The sequence below is a fragment of the Marmota marmota genome, unplaced genomic scaffold, assembly GCF_001458135.2.
Source record: "Marmota marmota marmota unplaced genomic scaffold, marMar, whole genome shotgun sequence".
Lineage (NCBI taxonomy): Eukaryota > Metazoa > Chordata > Mammalia > Rodentia > Sciuridae > Marmota > Marmota marmota.
The window spans coordinates 2,300,000-2,315,453 of NW_025999962.1; the positions used below are offsets into that span (position 1 = coordinate 2,300,000).

General features: G+C 62.2%; 1 protein-coding gene across 1 annotated transcript in view; it reads left to right on the plus strand.

Moving 5' to 3' along the window:
• The window catches only part of Celsr1 (cadherin EGF LAG seven-pass G-type receptor 1), a gene marked incomplete at its 5' end in the record, with an annotated part of 118,999 nt that overhangs the window by 29,689 nt on the left and 73,856 nt on the right, over positions 1-15,454 (plus strand). The window contains one exon of the mRNA XM_048802972.1: positions 13,773-14,411. Within this exon, the coding sequence (XP_048658929.1) occupies positions 13,773-14,411 (639 nt within the window). The remainder of the gene's footprint in view (positions 1-13,772; positions 14,412-15,454) is intronic.

The following is a 15,454-nucleotide window of genomic DNA, read 5'->3' on the forward strand; positions in this document are numbered from 1 at the left end:
CCTGTGCACCAGAGGCCGTGGGGCTGGGGCCAGTGCACAGGGCCCAGAGCTCCTGGGTGGACGTGGGTTTGCAGCCAGGTGGCCGTGGGCACAACACGTCACCTGACCCTCCAAACCCGGTCTGTGAAGCCAGAAGTCAGCAGAGTGAAACCTGCAGCCGGACCTTGTGGAGGACCAGCGTGCAACACCTGGAGCAGGTCTGGGCTGCTGGAGAGCAGTGACGGCACCGGAAACCCACCCTGTGCTCAAGGGTGGGCCGACGCAGGTGCAGGAGGCGGGTCTGCGGGTCCGTCCTTAGGGCCCACCACCTCCCTGTGTCTGCAGGCTGTGGCTCGCGGTGCAGAGGAGAGGAGGCCCCGTGAGGGTGGTATGGATCAGTGCGTCTCCCAGCTCGTGTTTAAAAGTGCTTCTTGGAGAACAATAACTGCAGCCCCAGAACGCGCTGGTGTGTTTCTGTTCCCATCGACACTGAGAACAGGAGGCAGCAGGGGGGCTTCCAGGAGCCCCGGTTTCTCCCCAGCCCTGCTGACACCTCTCCAGGTGACCTGGAGAACCCCTTTCTCTGCTCTGTTGCTTCAGGTGTAAAGTAGGGTGCGGGACCTGTGAGTCCGAGGGTGTCCTCTGGCTGCAGGAGGCCGGGTCCCGGGAGCACAGCGGGTGGATGTGCCGTGGCTCCCGAAGCCTTTGCACTTAGAAAGCTGCTCACTGGGGCTGAGTCTCGTGTGGCCGGAGTGGAGGCTCTCACTGCAGGGCGGGAGCAGGCTGGAGAGCCTCAGCCCGGGGCTCCCTGTTCTAGGAACCTGGAGCCCCCGGAGAAGAGAGGATTTTCCCACAGAGGCTGGGCTAGCCCCACCCATCTCAGGTCAGTCTGTGGCCCCATCAGCAGTGCCCACCCTGCAGGGGGGAGGGGCACCTGGCAGAGGCCCAGGCCTCCAGGCCTCCTCCCGGGCTTTAGCAAGTGTGCGTGGTGCTGACAAGTTACAGTGCTGTCCCCTGGAGCAGAGGGTCAGTGGGCAGATTGAGGTGACAGGTACAAGCAACCTGCTCAGAAAGCAGGGTGCCCAGGCCACGGGCCAGGAAGAGTGGCCCCAAGGTAAGTACCAATCAGCATTTTGGGCTGTGAATTGGGGACATCAACTATTTGTTGGTTTAAGATCCCAAGTGTCCCCAAGACTGGTCACAGACTGAGCATAAATGTCACTTTGGAAGTTACTGGCAGTTACTCGTGAGGTCACTGTGTACCCGGCAGGGAGGGCCCAGCCTGGTCAAGGCGAGTGGGTGCTCTGGGACCTGCGACCTACCCAGTGGCCGCACAGGAGCACGGCACTGCCGTCCTGCAGGGGGAGGCGGTTCTGGGAAGTGTCCACCTGGAGCAGGGAGCACTCCCCGGTCCCTCATCCAGGCTCAGGTGGGGCTGCCCGGCCGCCCTCCCCCAGCCTGCGCTGAGTCCTGACCCCGGTGCAGTGATTCGAGCCACGGGCCCCAGCTCACTCTCTCTCACACGCGCTCGCCTGAGGACCTGCCCGTGCACACACGCGTGCCTGCCCGTGTGCACACAGGCTTCGTGGGTGGTACCTCCCCCGCCTGAGACCGGGGCTCTGGGGCAGGGAGGCCTTGGCTGCCTCTCACCCTACACCTCTCCCGTGTCCGCGGGCTTCCCACGGAGCACTGGCTCTCGGTGCCATCTGGGGGACCCCCCATAGTTCCCAGCGTCACGCAGTTCCAAGGGAGGAACAGACTTCCAGTTCCTGCAGGTGCGGGCCACAGTAGGTCCCACCTTCACCCCGTGTCCCACCCTGGTGCCCCTCCCCCACCCAGGACGCCCCTCCCCCACGGCACCCCGACACACTGACCTCATGGTGCCGGCCCACCAGGAAGGACACCTTGAGGGCAAGACTGGTTTTCCCCGTGGTATCCTGGACGCTCCGCCTGGCACACACAGGGTGCACATATTTGTTGAATTAACGAGTGACGACACTTTCAATTAGTGTTCCTTTGAGTTTAGGTTGCAGATTAGGATCTTCAGAAGAACTTTCTGGGCTGGGTTGTGCTCAGTGGAGAGCGATTGCCTGGCCTGTGGAGGCGCTGGGTGCTATTCTCAGCACCTCACAAAAACAAGTAAATAAATAAAACAAGGCTTAAAAACGGACTTTGCACCAAATAATTTTTAATCATGAGTGACTTGAGGGTGCAGGGAGCGCGGTGTTGGGGAGAGAGCCGTCTGTCCTTCTCAGACCCTGGGGAGCTCGGAGGGGCCGTTTGCTGCTGTGAGGTCGTTCCCAGCACCTCCGCTCAGGGTCAGGTGACCTCCTCAGTCTGTTCAGACCCCGGCTCCAGCCCGGGGGGCTCTGGAGCTGGTCTCTCCTTGGGACCTTGGGAGTGCAGGGTGGGGGCGTGTGCGTGGAGGAGGGGCAGGGTGGCCAGGCCATCCTCAGTGCACAGTGCACACTCGGTGTCAGTAAACACAGGTGCTCAGGTGTGCAGTGGAGAGGCCTGCAGCTGGGCAGTGGCAGGGCAGGACACGGGAAGGCAGGCCTTCGAGACCCAGCACTCCTGGGCAGGGAGCTGGGGGGGGGACTGTCAGCCCCAGCTCCCGTGTTCTCCTGGACCCCCTTCCAGCTGCCCCCCGGCCTGGCGGCCCCTCCCTGTGCACAGCGGGCCAGTCTGCTGGCTGTCAGTATCAGGGGAAGGAGCGGGTGGACAAAGGCCTGGGCCGGGAGCCCGGGAACCACAGAGCGCAGTGGGCAGTGGGGCCAAGACCACGCAAGGTGGGAGAGGGTTTTGTTTCCGCCTTGAGTTCTGGGACCTGTTCCGCCATCTGGAGTGGAGAGAAGGTGGCCTGGGAGAAGTGAGTGGGGGCCACACAAAGCCCTGGCCACCCTCTGAGGACCGGCAGGGATGCCCCAGCTCAGGGACACCCCAGTCCCTGGAGAGGTGGGGGTGGGGTGGTCTCATTTTCTCTCATTTCCTCCACCAGTGTCCCTGGTTAATAACCCAAACTCCTCGAATGTCATGCTAAGTCGGTCTCTTGAAATTTAGGGCTGGAATTTTCTTAGCAAATATTTAACTAAAGAGCAACCCCCGCGTTTCTGGGTCCAGGAGTCAGAGCGGAGGCCCAGGTCGCGGAGGATGGGCCCTGTTTGATCTGCACCCCAGAAGGAAAGGAGCGATGATCTGCGTGCCCTGGGGGTGGCCGTCCCCTGCTGATGGAGGGGCTGGGCCTCCCCTGCGCCCCGTGGGAATCAGCCCCTGCCGTGTCTCCTACCGGCCTCTGGGGCAGAACCCTGCACCTGCCACCAGGGTGCTGCAGTCAGGGGCCCTGTGGTGGCCCTGCCCCGGGAGCCTAGTGTGTCCCCGCTGCTGAGACCCCAGGCTCTGGTCCACCAAGGGTCAGTGGCCTCCTACAGCTGCCCAGTGGAATTTGCATTTCAAAAGAGTCTCAGATTATTCTGGAAGCAACTTGAAGGCCCCCTGGGGGAGACAGGGTCCAGGAGGGGCAGCTCCTCCATAGCCAGAGAGGGTTGGGCCTGTGGCAGTGGCTGTGGTCAGGGTGGGAGGGAGGGAGTCGTCCTGGGGGGCCTTGCTGGGCCCAGCAGCCAGAGCTGGTGGGATGGTGGCTGCCACCCCACCTCACAGCTGGTCTCCTGGCAGCTCCCTCCCCTGGCCACTGGCCCCAGACCCTGGGCCTTCCTCTATCAGTGAGTCTGAGAGCGGAGGCAGATCTGGGGACAGCTCCCTGGGGACGGGACTGGCTGCGGTGCTGGTGGCCTTCGATGTCACACTGGCTCTTCCAGCTGTGCTGACGGTTGGCTTCAGGAGGCTGCATGGCCGCCTGTCCTTCCTAGGCCTGTGCAGTTAGGGTCATCCTCTCCCCAAGGCATGTGTGAGGAACAGCCCCGTAGGCACGGGGAAGCCGCCGTGGCGAGGATCAAGTCTGTATCCCAGTTGCTGTGTGTCCTGGGCACAGTCCCTGAGCCTCTCTGGGCCCCAGATCCCTCATCACTGTGGTAGCAGTGTCGGCTCCATCCTGCTCTCTGGGTGGGAGGAGTGACAATGACGCCAGACATCAAGAGTGACGCCTCGCGGGCCCCAGGAGGCAGGAGACCAGTCACCTCGGCTTTACTGATGGGGAAACTGAGGCCCAGAGTGGTGTAGAAGCCTGCCCTAGGTCATGGAGGAAGCAGGTGGACTGCCCCCGTTAGGGAAGGCACGTGATGACCTGAGATCCAGGGCAGCTGTCCGTCCTGCCTCCCTGGAGTCTGGCTGACCCGCCCTCTTCCCTGCCTTCCTGTCTCAGGCTCTCCTCGTTCCTGTCCCCTCTCCTGGGCAGCTCCTCATGGCCCCACGAGGCTGCGGCCTCCCTGCCCTCTGTGCCCAGGCTCCTGGGTTCAGACCTCGCAGCCCCTCCGGCTGTCTCCCTCTTCCTGGTGTCTCGCCCACTGCCACAGCCCTGGGTACCTGACTGGACTGCTCTGCCTGGTCAGGCTCTGGGCACCGGCCTGACGCCCCAGAGCCATCTCCACCAGGACCCCGGAGGGCGCCTGTCTGGTCACCTCCTGCTGGTGAGTCTCCCTGCGTGCGCCACGGCTGCCCGTCACCTGGCCTGAAGCACCTGCGTCCGTTCTGCCTGGGTTTTCTGTCAGGGACAGGAGGGACACCTTGCTTCTGCTGCACGGCATTTGGGGACTTCTCTGGGGATGAAGTGAATGGCAGCCAGGCTAGAATGGCCAGGGCGGAGTGGTCTGGACAGGGGTTGGACGCTGGCCTGTTCCCTACATGTTTTATCATGACCCAGCTACGCCTGTCCAGGGGCTTGTCCAGGATGGCCGTTTGCATGGCCACACACTTTTCTGCTTGGTCCTTTATAGGAATATGCCCCCTCCCCAACCCCCGTCTAGAGTCCCCCTGGAGCAGGCCTGGAGCTTGGTGGGGACGTGAGCCTGGCTGGCCAGCAGTTCCTGGGGGCCTTGGCTTCTTGCAGCGTGGCCGCTGGCTCCTGAGAGGGAGCGTCAGGAGCCAGTGTTGGGGAGCCCGGTGGAACCGACCAGTCTTCTCTGTCCCAGCTTTGGGGTCACACCCGGCCTTCCTCTGGTGGTGGCCTCCCCAGGCCCACCCAGATGCAGGGGAAGGGGACGCAGTCTCATCTGCAGGTGGGAGGACGTCGTAGCACTTGTGGTCGTTTTTTTTTTTAAAGCCACCGTGTCCTTTAGAGTACTCATGCCCACCCCAGATGAGTGCCGCCCCGCCGCCCCCTGGAACAGTGTCCCTGTTCAGGCCAGAGCCCGCCCCTCCTCTTCCCGCCCCTTGTCATCCTCTGGTCCACCGCCCATTTCACCTAAGGAATTTTTATTGTTGTTTTGAATAATTCAAACACGTGCGATCCTGAGCCCGACCTGGGGCGCAGAGCACAGCGGAGACGTGCGCCCCAGCAGACGCCCTGTGCCTCCCGGGCCACCTCTCCTGCCACCCAGGGAATTTCCCTTTATTTTCCTTTGCTTTTCGTCTTGGCTCCTGGATTGTTCCGAAGAGATGCTGGTCTGCAGCCCTTATCTGCTACTCCGAATCCAAATGCCCTGAAAACCAAAGGGGGTTTTGAAAAACTCCATTTGACAGCAAAACATGACCCACATCGGCCAGCCACAGTGGCTTGGGAGACTGAGGCAGGAGGATTGCACATTAAAAGCCAGCCTCAACAAGTCAGCGAGGCTGTAAGCTACCTAGTGGACCCTGTCTCTAAATTAAACAATTAAAAAAAAGGGGGGGGGGCTGAAGATGTGGCTCAGTGGTTAAGCGCCTCTGGGCTTAACCCCTGGAACCAAAAGTTGACCCACCCACACCAGGTGTCCCGGCGACCGTGTTCCCATCCTTTGCAGGCATGCACCCATCTGCTGCAGGAAGGTCAGCATTTCAGTGCCTGGGTCCTGCGCGATGTCCGGGGTCGCGCCTGTCCTGTCCCGGCTTCGAGAACTCTCAGTTCCACGGCCTCCTGCTCACAGGGTTTTGGGTGGAGGATTCTGCACCTGTCTGGGGCTGGATCAGAGACACAGCCCTTTCCAGCTGGGCTCTAAGCTGCAGTGAATGGAGACTCGCCGACCCCCAGGGCCCGGAGCGCTGCGGCTGGGTGGGGGGCTGGTTGGCGGCTTGTTAGCCCCCCGTCTTTCCTTCATCCCCTTCCTTGTTGGGCTGACAGCAGCTCCGCGACTTGTCTGGGTGGAGAGCATATGGGCTGTCCCTTGGCAGGTGCTCAGGGGCCACATTGTCCTGCTGGATGGCGTCACTGGGCTCAGAACCAGGCGCTCACTGTTCTCTGAAGCCCACATTGTTGCTTAATCTCCGCCTGGGGGGACTTGGCCCGTCCTCCTGGGAGGGGGCAGAAAGGTGGGCTCTCTGGCTCTGGCAGGAAGAAGGGGCTGGACAGGCACCCTGCTGGCCCAGCCAGCGGCACATTTGGGGCCCGGCTGGCAAAGGGAAGCCCCAGACAGCACTGCTGGAAGGTGTGGAGGCCCTGGGTGGCCTGGAGCAGCTGGGGTGCTAAACTAGGGGCCCCAGGCATCTCAAGCTAGGAGAGCCTGAGTCTGTGTTTTCCCAAGGGCAGGTTGTCAGCTGGGCACAGTTCTGACCCAGCTGCCATGGGACAGCGTTGGGAAAAGGACAGAATGTGCTGCTCTCGTCTCCTAGGTAGAGGTCGGGGGGCAGCCTCTGCAGGGGTGCCCGCCCCAGCCAACTGCCCTAGAAGCCAGGGCTCTGTCGGCACCTGCCACCCCTAGGGTCGTGAGGCGGCCTGCTGCTGGCCTGGCGTCCGAGCAGAGCGTGGTGCAGTCAGACCTCCAGATTCCTGCCCCGCGGTGAATGTCTACTGATGGCCAAAGCTTCCTGGGGCTCTGTGTGACCCCAGCCTGTTCCCTGCGGGCACGGGATCCTGCCGGTTTCTCCCCCAGAGTCTGGTTCACAACACAAACACACTGTGGGGGCTTTGGCGTCCACACTTGAGCAGGAACCAGGTCTTCACAGCCAGCAAGGGGTACCGCCCAGGTTAGGTAGTGGCTTTGCCTCCTGCCCCAACCTCTGACCTCCTCTGACTTCCTTAGCCAGCCAGACTTTGAGGAAGTCATTCTGAAATGCCTTTCAGCATGGCTCTCGCCTTTTGAGTAATCTCACGCAAAACACAAGGCATTCTTATTAAGAGCAGCAGCGCCCCTTTTTTTAAAAGGAGAGGAAATTCACTTAAGATAAACTAGCCATCAAGGGGAACACTCAACAGCACTTGGGACATCCCTCCCCAGTGTCACGCAGCCGCCCCTGGACCACCCGCAGGCTGCACGCCCTCCGCCCTTCTTCTCTTTGCTTCCGGCCTCTGTGGAGTCCCCTCTTCTGGCCATCCTGTGGACGTGGCCCTTTGTGGCTGGCTCCTTCCATTCAGAGTGCCCGTGTCTCCTCAGCTCTAGAGGATGTGTGAGCACTTCTATAGGCAGGCCCCGCTGCCCCGTGTGGACCAGATGGCCAGCCCTGCGTCTGCCGATGGACGTTTCCCTCTCGACTTCCTGGCCATCTGAAGGTGCTGCTCTGAGCATTCCTGATGAGTTTCTGGGTCCACGAGTCTTTATTCTTTTTTAAGTTGCACGTAGGGATGGAATTCTGGGCCATACGTCAACTCTACGTTGAGCTTTTTGAGGAACCACCCTGACTCTTAGCTGGAAGTTCTGTCTCTTGGCAAGAGACGAGTCTCGGCCAGCCAGACTTTCCGGAAGTCATTCTGAAATGTAGCTCCTGTAGCTGGGGTTGTACTGGCCACGGTGGGGTAGGGGGCCTGTTATGATCTCAGGCTTCTAGAAGGTTCCGTCAAGTACAGGCAAGACCAGCTGTGTTTTTTATGGAGTTAATTAATGGGGTCAATTCCAAACTCGATGTTGACTCCACCGTGAGACCAGCTTTACTCACACACAAACCAGGAGAGACCATTTCTGAGCTGACGGCGTGATCTTATTGAAGTGATGTGGTGGTGTGTGTCAGTCAGCTTTCCCCGACTGTCACCAAAACACCTGAGAAGAGCCGCTGAAGCGGGAAGGATGTATTTTGGCCTGTGGTTTGGAGCTCCAGTCCGAGGCTGGCCGCAGGGCAGAGCGCGTCAGGGCGGAGGGTGCAGTGGGGGAGAGCAGCTCTGCTCCCGGCAGCGGGAAGCAAGAGGAGCCAGGAAGAGGCTGGGGACACGCCCCAGCGACCTGCTCCCTCCAGCTAGGACCCTCCTCCCAGGAGTCCCTGCAGCCACCAAGGGGTTCATCCCTGATGAGGTCAGAGCCTTGGTCCACTCACTCCTGAGGCCCACCTCTGGGCCATGCCACGTGGGGTGCCAGGCTTCTAACATGAGCTTTCAGGGACATTCCAGATCAAACCGTAAGAGTGACATCGAGAACCAGGCCTTAGGGATCTTCATCGTCAACTTTTTCCTGCATTTACTTACTTCTACTGGTGGCAGGCTTTATGTGACATGGAACGTGCCACTTCAACAGGGACAGACAGTGGCATTAATCATTCACATTGCGGTGCCGCCGTCATACCAGCCACCTTCAGGACGTTCACCATCACCTCCTAAGACGGGGACTGCCCTGGGGCACCTGCCCTGCCCAGGGTGCGTCCTCCTCCTCTGGACCTGACTCCGTGGGCGCCTCGCGCGACAGGCCTCACCTGGGATCTGCCTTCTTTCTTGGGCTCATGTCACCGAGCACGGGGTCCTCTGGTCGCTTCCCTCCTGTGTGTTCCTGTTTCTTGTCTGCCTGGAGGCGGGTCCTCTCTAGAACACGCGGTGTCCCCCGACTCTTCCTGTGCTGGCCGTCTGGGGACAGCGTCCGCCCCGGGTCTTGTGAGAGAGCAATTCCTGGCACCTCCAGGACCTCACGGTTCAGAGGGGAGGAGGGGCTCGGAGGTGAGTGTCTTGGGGGCAGAGGATGCCGAGGGGCATTGGGGTCTGCCGCCCGGACCCGGTGCCGGCCAGGGCTGGGGGTTCATGCCGGCTGCCTGGGCTCTGGTGCTTGGTGTGCCCTAAGATCCAGTGGGATCAGCAGGAGAGGGCCATGGAGACCCCCCTCTAGCAGTCTGAGGGCAGCAGAGGGGCAGTTACAAGGTGAGGACCTGGGTTCCAAATGAGAGACCAGTGTGGGCTGCTGGGGTTCAGCGGGGACCCTCCCTTCACCAGAGAGAGCTGGGGCCGAGGGGGTGGGCTGCACTGGGACCACACGGTGCCGTGTGCTGGTCACCCCCAAGCTGGCCCACGCTCCTCCCAGGGTCCGTGGGGTGCTCTTCCTCCCTGTGGCCGGGGCAGGAGAAGCTGCTTCGCCCACAGGAGCGCCCGCCCGGCCTGTCCCTGGGAGGAGAGTCTGGGTCCAGGAGACGCAGGTTGGAGATGTGGACTCTGTTTCCCTGAAAGGAGGGACCAGGTGCCCTCCTCGGGAGCAGGAGCCGAACGTCACCCCTGCCATCTGGCCTCACAGAGAGGAGCGCCGTGGAGAGGGAAGCAGGAAGCCACCTGCAGTCACCTGCTGTGAGGGGGACCTCCAGACCCTCCTGCCCATTAGGAAGACTTGGGAGGGGACAGGAGCAGGGGACAGAGCAAGGGATGGGAGCACAGTGCCCTGTGGAGGGGCGGGGTCTGGTTGTGGGAGGGCTGTGAACAGGGACCTCAGCAGAGACCGTCAGCGCAGAGATGCCACCCCAGGCCGAGGTGCATGGGGTGGGGTCACAGGGACCCGTGAGCAAGTGTCTCTGGCTGTCCTCAGCAGGCAGGTCGGGGTCCTCTCAGGCCAACTGCCCCATCCACCTGACCATCTCTGGTGGGGCCCAGGGCCAGGTTGAGTCTGGGTCCTGCTGCCCACAGCCCGAGTGTCCTCGCTGGACAGAGCTCCTCTTGCCCTGTGTCCTCTTCTGTAGAGTGGCCAGCACGGACCCTCGTGGTGCCCAGGTCCCACCCACAGCCATGAGGACCCCTCTCCTGTGGCCACTTCCCCCAGGGCCTTACCTCATGGGCCCAGCAGCAGTCAGGAGGCCTCAACCTGCTTGTGGCCTTGTCCCTCCCTCCTCCACGTCCCCACTTGTCCCTGGCTGAATGGTGTCCCCGAGTCCGAGTCCGAGTCCACCTGGAACTGCAGCACGGGTGTGGTTTGGAGAGAGGCTCTTGCAGGTGTCACCAAGGTGACGCTGGATGTGGCCCTCGTCCAGGGACGGCGTCCTTTAGGAGAAATCAGACACAGAGGGAAGGGGGCCTCCTGAGGCCAGGGCGGGGGTGGGAGAGGCGTGTCCTCAGGCCAAGGGACTCCAGGGTTGTGGTGACACCAGAGGCTGGGGTCCTGGAGCAGGTGGTGCTGTGGGGCCTGTCTGGGACCAGCCCCGACACCTAGACAGTGGGCTGTGGTCCCCAGGACCAGGAGGGAGGGCGTCTGCTGTTGTCGGGTCCTGGGTCGTGACACTGCGCAGGAGGTGGCTGCTGTCTGCCTGGCTTGCCGCTGTCCTACGTGTGACGTGAAGAGGCCCTTCCTATCTGTTTCTGAGGCAGGCCCTCCTGGGGGACACACCTCCCTGGTACCTTCTGGGGTCACCCAGCCCTGGCCGCTGTGCCTGTCACTTGCAGCGAGGTCACCTGCCACCTGGCCTCAAGATTGTGGTTTGGTCCTTGTCCCCCCACCCTGGGGGCCGTCAGTTCCTTGGAAGCCGTGCTGTGACAACTCCCCTCAGTCCCCAGGGGTGGGCCCACCACTTGGGCTACAGCTAGACCCCCACCCTCCTCCAGCCACTGTCACATCCATATGAGAGGGTCATATGGGCCCCACCCCGGGCCCTGGAAAGTCCCTGCCAACCTTGTTTGGGTGACGCAGGAAGCACCACCAGGCGGCCCCGCAGCCTCAGGCCTGCCGTCTGCCCATGTCCTCTGCCCTCTCAGGGACAGTGCAGTGACTCGTCCTTCCCAGGGTGGGCACAGAAGGTGCACTGGACTGCCTTTGGGGTGTGTGGAGCTGGCGGGACGCTGATCCTCCAGCTGTGGAGCAAGCGCCTGGACGCAGGCTGGGCGCTGGAGCCCACTGTCCTAGCAGCATGGACCTCTGCACCAGCTGTCCACACTCCTGGGGAGAGGGACGTCCTGGGGAGAGGGACGACCCGAGGGCAGAGTGCGGGCCACCTCTGCCTCTGCCCCTCCTTCTCCACGCAGCGTGAGCAGCAGCCCTCGGGCTGCCGGGTCCGACCCAGAGGAGCAAGGGGACGTGGTGGCTGAGTGTCGCGTGGGGTCCTGGGGCGGGAAGGACAGTAGGTAAAGACCTGGAGACCTGAAGACAGCGGGCTGTGGGCGGGCGGGGCGAGGCCCCCGTGTGGACAGGGAGCCTGGGCGCGGCCCCGGGTGAGTGTGAAGCTGTTGGAACGTGAAGGTGACTCAGAACAGAACCTGTGCCCAGCCGGGCCGCTGCTGAGAGGATCTGCACTGGCAGCTGCTACTCCGTTGGCTCAGCCTGGTGCTCCATCACGGGGGTGGCCGCTACGTCACTCGGTGGCCCCTGGCTGATGGGCACTTGGTTTGTGTCCTGGAGGCTTGTTGAAAGCAGGTGGCTCAGAAGCCCACCCTGGAGGCCGCAGAGTGCAGGTCCATTGTCCCTGTACCTGGGTGTCCATGGTCGTGAGTGACGCTGACGTTGGGCGGTGGGTGACGCCTGTCGTGTTCCCAGCTCAGCATCGTGCGCTGATGTTTAATGCCGTTTCCTGGGCCCCAGCGAGCACGAGTCCCTGGAAGTGGGTCTTTGCTGCAGGTTTCCGCTATGCTGTGCCCTCTGGGTGCCCACGGGCGGGTGGCCGAGTCCTGCAGCCCCCAGCCCTGGGGACAGGAGAGCCCAGTGCAGCCAAGGAGGTCTAGGCTTTGAGTTTCCTGTGGCCTCTGCGGCCAGGGCCAGAGCAAACAGACCCACGGTGGCTTCAGGAGAGAGGAGTCTGGTGAGTGGTCACCAGGAGGCCAGCCATGTCCTGCCTGCTGTGTTGTCACGGCGTTGGCCAAGGAAACCCGGCAGCTTCCAACAAGTAAAAACAGCTTGGGTGGACAAACGGAGCCTCCCGTGCGGTCTGCGCGGTGGTGCAGGTGGAAGAGCTGCGTGGGAGCCTCCTCCCGCCCAGGTGTTCACCCAGCAGCTTCTCAGAGGGGAATGTTCTAGATGTGGCAGGAGCAAGACCTGCAGGTCTCAGCCCTCAGACTCCCCGGGGAGAAACAGGTGTAAACAAATAAGGGTGAAGTCGGGCAGCGGCAGCTCCTGTGCAGGAATGAAGTGGGAACGCGAGGTGGACGGGGGTGCCCTACCAGAGGGCTCCCGTGGGGGGCAGGTAGCTGGGACCCAGTTGGCCCTGCTCCAGGTGGAAGACAAGATGCGCAAAGGCCCTGGGGCAGGAAGAGGACCTTAGGTTGGCAGGGCGGCATCACTGTGATGATGGGGAGGGTGAGGGACATACCATGAAGGACCATAAGACAGGGCAAGGGCTGTGTGTTTTATTCTAGGTGTCATAAGGGGCCACAAGGCAATGGGTGATGGCGCCACCCTTGGGGACTGTGACCGCAGCATGAGGGTGATGGTGGAAGGAAGCCGGGGCTGATAGGCCCAAGCCGAGCTCACAGGGTTCAACCAGGCTTCATTTTTCCTTTGAAAATCGAATGGCAGCGTCGGGTGTGGTGGCGCACGCCTGTGATCCCAGTGGCTTGGGTGGCTGAGGCAGGAGGATCGCGAGTTCAGAGCCAGCCCCAGCCACACCTGTTTTTCTTTTTGTTTCTTTGGTGCCAGGGACTGAGCCTGGGGTGCTGAGGCCGGCCTGGAACTTGTTATCCTCCTGCCTCGGGCTCCTGAGTCCCTGGGATCGCAGGCGTGGCCACGGCACCCAGCTCAGGGGGGGTGCGGTGGCTCCTGTTGGGGTCTCCTGGGACCTCAGGTTTCCCGTGACAAGGCTCCTGCCTGCAGTCGTGACTGCGGGTGCTGATGCTCTTCACTGTGTGGACAGGTCACGTGACTTGGATCCTTGTGGCCCAGAGACAGCCGGGGCTGCAGGCGCCCAGGGAGAGCGGCCCGGGATGCGGAGGCTCTCTCTTCCCTCTGCTGTTTGGGGGCTTCTTGCACATCTGTCTGCACATCTGTCTGCACATCTGTCTGCACATCTGTCTGCACATCTGTCGTCTCCTCTGGTTCTGGGCTTGGAACTGGGTGGTGCGACTCTGTGACCAGCGTCGTCCTCCCTTTGGGTCTGAGTGCCCAGTACTGTCTCTTGGTTTGTCCACTGTGCCGGCCGGGACCCAGTGCGGCCCCGCGTGCCTTCCTTGGCATCCCTGCCTGTAAAGTGGGTACGACGGCGTGTCTGGGTGGGGCGATCTCGCGGCACCAGTGCAGGCTTGCAGAGCTCCCGGGGCTGCAGCTGGGCTGGGGACAAAGGGCGGAATGTGGGCAGAGGGCAGGTGGCGTGGGGTGCAAGGGCCTGGTGGCCGGGTCTGTGATTGGAGTGAGGTGGTGAACCCCCGGGAGCCCTGAATCATGGTGGTCACTGGGGTGCTCCCCTTCATGGTTGGGGGCCACTGAGGGCCTCTGAGCAGGGGAAGGACATGGTGGGCCGTGGTCTGGAGGCTGGTGGGCGTCAGTGGCAGAGGGAGGAGGGGGCCGGGAAGCAGGAGGTCGAGGTGGGGAATGGGCCTCTTTGCCAAGTGCGTCTTGGGCTGTTCCCTGACCCCCAAAGGCATCTGTTGACCCCACTCGCTCTCCTTGTGTCCCCAGATGGCATCCACAGTGTCACGGCCCTCTGCACTCTGCGTGTCACCATCATCACGGACGACATGCTGACCAACAGCATCACTGTCCGCCTGGAGAACATGTCTCAGGAGAAGTTCCTCTCCCCGCTGCTGTCCCTCTTTGTGGAAGGGGTGGCCACAGTGTTGTCCACCACCAAGGACGATGTCTTTGTCTTCAACATCCAGAATGACACGGACGTCAGCTCCAACATCCTCAACGTCACCTTCTCAGCGCTGCTGCCGGGCGGCGTGCGGGGCAGGTTCTTCCCGTCCGAGGACCTGCAGGAGCAGATCTACCTGAACCGCACGCTGCTGACCACCATCTCGGCCCAGCGCGTGCTGCCCTTCGACGACAACATCTGTCTGCGGGAGCCCTGCGAGAACTACATGAAGTGCGTGTCCGTGCTCCGCTTCGACAGCTCGGCCCCCTTCATCAGCTCCAGCACCGTGCTCTTCCGGCCCATCCACCCCGTCAACGGCCTGCGCTGCCGCTGCCCGCCCGGCTTCACCGGGGACTACTGTGAGACGGAGATCGACCTCTGCTACTCCAGCCCCTGCGGGGCCAACGGCCGCTGCCGGAGCCGCGAGGGCGGCTACACCTGCGAGTGCTTCGAGGACTTCACGGGTAGGTGTCCAGGCCTGGGCTGTGGCCCCGGGGCTCGTCTGCACTGGCACCCGGGTGCCCGGGTCACACGTGGGAGGGGTTCTGTGGCTCCTCGGTCTGCTTCCCTCTTGGCGACGTGGTCACAGGACAGGTGCTGGGCCCAGGTGCGGGCTCCGTGTGCCTCGAAGGGTCTCTGGAGTGGCACTGGGCTCGGCCTGCTGCGTGGGAGGAGGCCCTTCCTCCCTGACTCTGAGGTCTCATTCACACCTGGGAGCCTGAGGCCGTCCCTTCAGGAGGACTGCAGGAGCAGGCCGCAGTGTGAGGTCCCCCCGAGGTACCCAGGTGCACGAGGCCACGCATCGCCTCTGAGTGTTCCAAATGTGTCATTCCAGATTTCCAGCGCAGTTGGTTAGTGCAAAGTGGAACTGGGTGGGAGTCCTGGGCCGCCGTCCCATGGGTCCTGAAGGACGTTACCTACAGTTTTCATGCCTCATTGTCACTGTGGAAAATGGCTCACCTTCTCCACCCTGAAACGCACTACCACAACGCGTCCTGGCTCATGCCAAAGCGAATCGCTCCACAGGTAGCCAGCGGTGGCTGTTGAAAACAGAGGCCGCCCCACAGCACAGGAAACACGTGCTCCCTGTGCGCTCCGGGCCCTCGGCTGTACGTAGGATCATGGCCCCTTTGAGAAACGAGTTTGTGGTGTTCCTGTCGTTGGAGGTTCTCTCTTTGGAAAGCCCCTGGGGATTATGCAGGACTTGATCTGCACCTGAGATAACTTCCAGCCCCTTCCATCCGTGAGCCGTATCCACGATTAACCGGCCTGGTGTAAACACTGGGAAAATCAGAACCCGCTGCTGGTGGGGGAGGCTTCTCCGGCACAGAGCGGGAGTTTATGGGCTTAGACAGGAGCTGGAGGTATCAACAGGTACTTAGGGAGCAGGAAGAGAGCGCAAGGGAGGACAAAGGGAGAGGAAGTGTGGGCGCCGAGGTCTGTGCGCTGAACGGGAGGGAGACAGCTCTGGAGCCTGGCATGACGGCTGCCGCGCTGGCTGCGTCTG